The sequence below is a fragment of the Trachymyrmex cornetzi genome, unplaced genomic scaffold (genome assembly GCF_001594075.2).
Source record: "Trachymyrmex cornetzi isolate Tcor2-1 unplaced genomic scaffold, Tcor1.1 scaffold441, whole genome shotgun sequence".
Classification (NCBI taxonomy): Eukaryota; Metazoa; Arthropoda; class Insecta; order Hymenoptera; family Formicidae; genus Trachymyrmex; species Trachymyrmex cornetzi.
In genome coordinates, this window is record NW_017299190.1 from 617,336 (window position 1) to 620,733 (window position 3,398).

The 3,398-nt window shown below is 27.1% G+C and overlaps 1 protein-coding gene across 3 annotated transcripts in view; it reads left to right on the plus strand.

The window, feature by feature from the left end:
- Window positions 1–3,398, plus strand: part of LOC108764635 (endoribonuclease LACTB2) — a 5,806-nt gene that overhangs the window by 441 nt on the left and 1,967 nt on the right. Inside the window, exon 2 of one of the 3 annotated variants that reach the window (XM_018512960.1) lies at window positions 1,951–2,214. In XM_018512960.1, the coding sequence (XP_018368462.1) occupies window positions 1,985–2,214 (230 nt within the window). In that variant the 5' untranslated portion in view covers window positions 1,951–1,984. Of the gene's footprint in view, window positions 1–1,924; window positions 2,215–3,398 lie in introns of those variants that run through there. The other 2 variants (XM_018512962.1, XM_018512961.1) reach the window with 2 other exon arrangements.

Here is a 3,398-nt window from a genome sequence, read left to right on the forward strand (position 1 = left end):
AAAAAAAAATACTAAGTGAATCAATATTAGTTGCTTTCCATTAGCACACAAGTGAAACTGAATTTGAAGTGAGCTGAGTATTTTATATTCAGATTAATAACGTCATTATTTGCTTAGTTGGTAAAAAGTTATCACAGACAACACAGGTTCGCACCTGACTTTTAAAGTGAGTTTGCGAGACTCACTAAAGCACACGGTTTCGACTTTGTGCAGATTATAGGCAAAAACTCAATTAAATCTCACTTGTCAGAATGTAAAAGAAACGCGCATTCAACTGAAGTTATGACGTCACAATAGAAAGCAACTATTATTATAGATTTCAATATGCAATTCAGTAATACTTTGTTATTATTCACTACAAAAAAAACTTTTAATAAAAAATTTCTATGAAGGCAATTACAGACAACATTTAAAATAATTATCTGTAAGTATTAGTGAACGCATTGAAGTGCCGAATATACCGTCAACTTATAAATAGATGATCATCTAAACATAATCTGTAATTGGCCATATCTAAACCTTTTATTATCTAAAAAATTACTGCTTAAAATTAAAATTTAAAAATAATTTTTTACTTAATTTTTTCGAGAACTTTTTTGCTATAATATTTTGAAATGCGAATTTTGAAATGTGAATTTTGAAACCCTGTATATTTCAACTCAAGTATATGTAAATACATTGACGTATCACAGTGACGTTAAATTGATGCAAATTCAGTGAATTTTTTTAAGTTTCACAATCAGTCAAGATAACGCTCTTGAATTTATTATTAAGTGTTACTTGGAAAAGATACAATGTAAGTATGGCTAGAAAACAGGTATAATAGGCTTAATCTAACATTTTATATTGTCAGTACTAAAAATTTATAGTATATGTTATATGTACTATAAATTTTCAACATTGACATTGAATATACAGAAAATATAGAAACTTAAAAAAAAAATATATATAAGTATGTCAGATACACATAAAATTTATAAAATATTTACAAAATATTTATAAAGCTTATTTTAAACATTTTATAAATATTTTTGTGGTCTTAGATTGCAATAGATCATAAATATTTATTATAAATATTATGAAATATTTATTGTAAATTTTGTAGTAAATGCTATGGAAATACTCTTATAATAAGACATTACATATAATTCAAAAAGAAATACGCAGAAATATTGATTTATATTTATCATAAATATTACATTAAAAATATTTTAGTCTATCTTTTAATAATATTTCGAATAAAGCTTTATATAAGATATGTATAACATATTTATATAACATTTCAAAAAATAAATAATAAATATTTATCATAAATATTCTGTATTGTTTATAAGATTGTACCACTTGTACCACCCAGACAGCACACAACATTTATAAAATATTTACAAAATATTTATAAATATTTATAAGATTTATTTTAAATATTTTGTGAATATTTTTGTGGTCTTAGATTGCACAGATCATAAACATTTATTTTAAATATAATGAAATATTTATTGTAAATGTTATAGTAAATGCTATGAAGATAGTTAATGAGACAATTATAATCCAAGCAAAAAATACTTATTAGAAATATTTATTTATATTTATCATAAATATCACATAAAATATTTAGTCTATATTTTAATAATATTTCGAATAAAGCTTTATATAAAATATGTATGAAATATTTATAGAACATTTCAAAAAATAAATATGAATAAATATTTATCATAAATATTCTGTGCTGTCTGGGCAAAGACATAGAGAATGTAAAGCCCCAGACACAATGCGAAGGAATAGCGATAGCGATAGAAATAACACGATTTCAACCTATTAGAAACTGTTATTTCATCTGTATCTGATTTTTGATAGGTTGAAATCGTGTTATTTCTATCGCTATTCCTTCGCATTGTGTCTGAGGCTTAAATTGCTGTACGTGCAAAAGGTGTAGAGAATAATCTTTCGTAGTCGCACCGCCCATACTAAGAAAAGATAATGATGAATGTGCGATACGCGAGAACATGAACAGAGGTCCAAAGTGCGTCTGCTCTTTTTGCTTTTCCTGACGAACATCGCAGGAGTAAACAAGTCAAGCGAAGTAATTATGACGTCCTTGACGTATCTGCCGCCAATCGCAAGGCTTTCCAGCAAAGTGATTCGAATCCTGGGGTGCAATCCTGGTCCGATGACGTTGCAGGGCACAAACACTTACCTCGTAGGCACTGGACGCAGGTGACAAACTCTATTTTTATCGAGTGTGTTTGAAAGGCATTATTGAGTGCTTTCCATTTGATGACACAAGCGTCGTTCTATCTTTTTTTCTTAATATTCAGAGAGTAACAAAGATAGAACGACACTTGTGTCAACTTGTGTCAACAAATGGAAAGCGCTCATTGAACGTAATTTACTGTTTGACAACCCAGAGAGAATATCGAATTAATATATATTTTTAGACAACATTAAGTGAAGATCGAGAGAAATGTTTAAAATAAAGACATTTTAGGTTAAAAAAATATGTCAATCGTGTTAACATCTAATAAACAAATTTGAAATTTACCTGGAACTTTGAAAAATGATGTTCTGATATGTAGGGGAAAGTATCGCGATTAAAATTGCTGCTGCTATATTCAAAGATCAAAGGAATTTAAAAAAATAGACACGCGTTTTTTCTTAGGTTAGATTTCACACCCATTATATGCGCATGCGCTAATAAATAGCGCGCCATTTTCGAAATCTTAAGAGTAAAATAACATATTTTGTTTTATTCAATCACAAAAAAAAGGACGAAAATATTTTTCTCGGTTATACTGTTCAACAAACTTTCTTGAGAACAAGATTAATTGTTATTCGTAATTTTTTAGACACTAAAAATACGCTCTCCGTTAATTAAATTGTTCTATCGTTTGAAAAACTACGAGAATCGATTACCTTCGTTCTTGTGCACTTTTTTTTATTGAACGGTCTCATTATCCTTGATTTATGTTAGTTATGTTTGAACGGTGTTAATAAAGTTGAGAAATATCCAGGAAGGAGTTACAATAATTTCTCCAATCATATTATTACTAATGATTATAACAAGCTATTCTTTTCGAAAACTGAGAGTGTAATAATAAAAATAAAACAATAAATAAATTATTGATATTAAAAAATAACGGGCATTATATAAATTGCATTTTTTTTAGCGAATAATGTCTTTATCTTATTAGAATAATCGCTCTATTAAGCTATTGTTATATCTCTTCTAATATTTTTTAATCTTACGAAAATCGCAGTACATATTTATAATAAATATATAATAAAAATTTTAAATGCCTATTACGGTCGAAGCCGGATCTTCGTTGCTTTAAATAATTTAAACTTGAATTACTAATATATACTATATATGTATTTTTGCATATATACCATATTATAGTCTT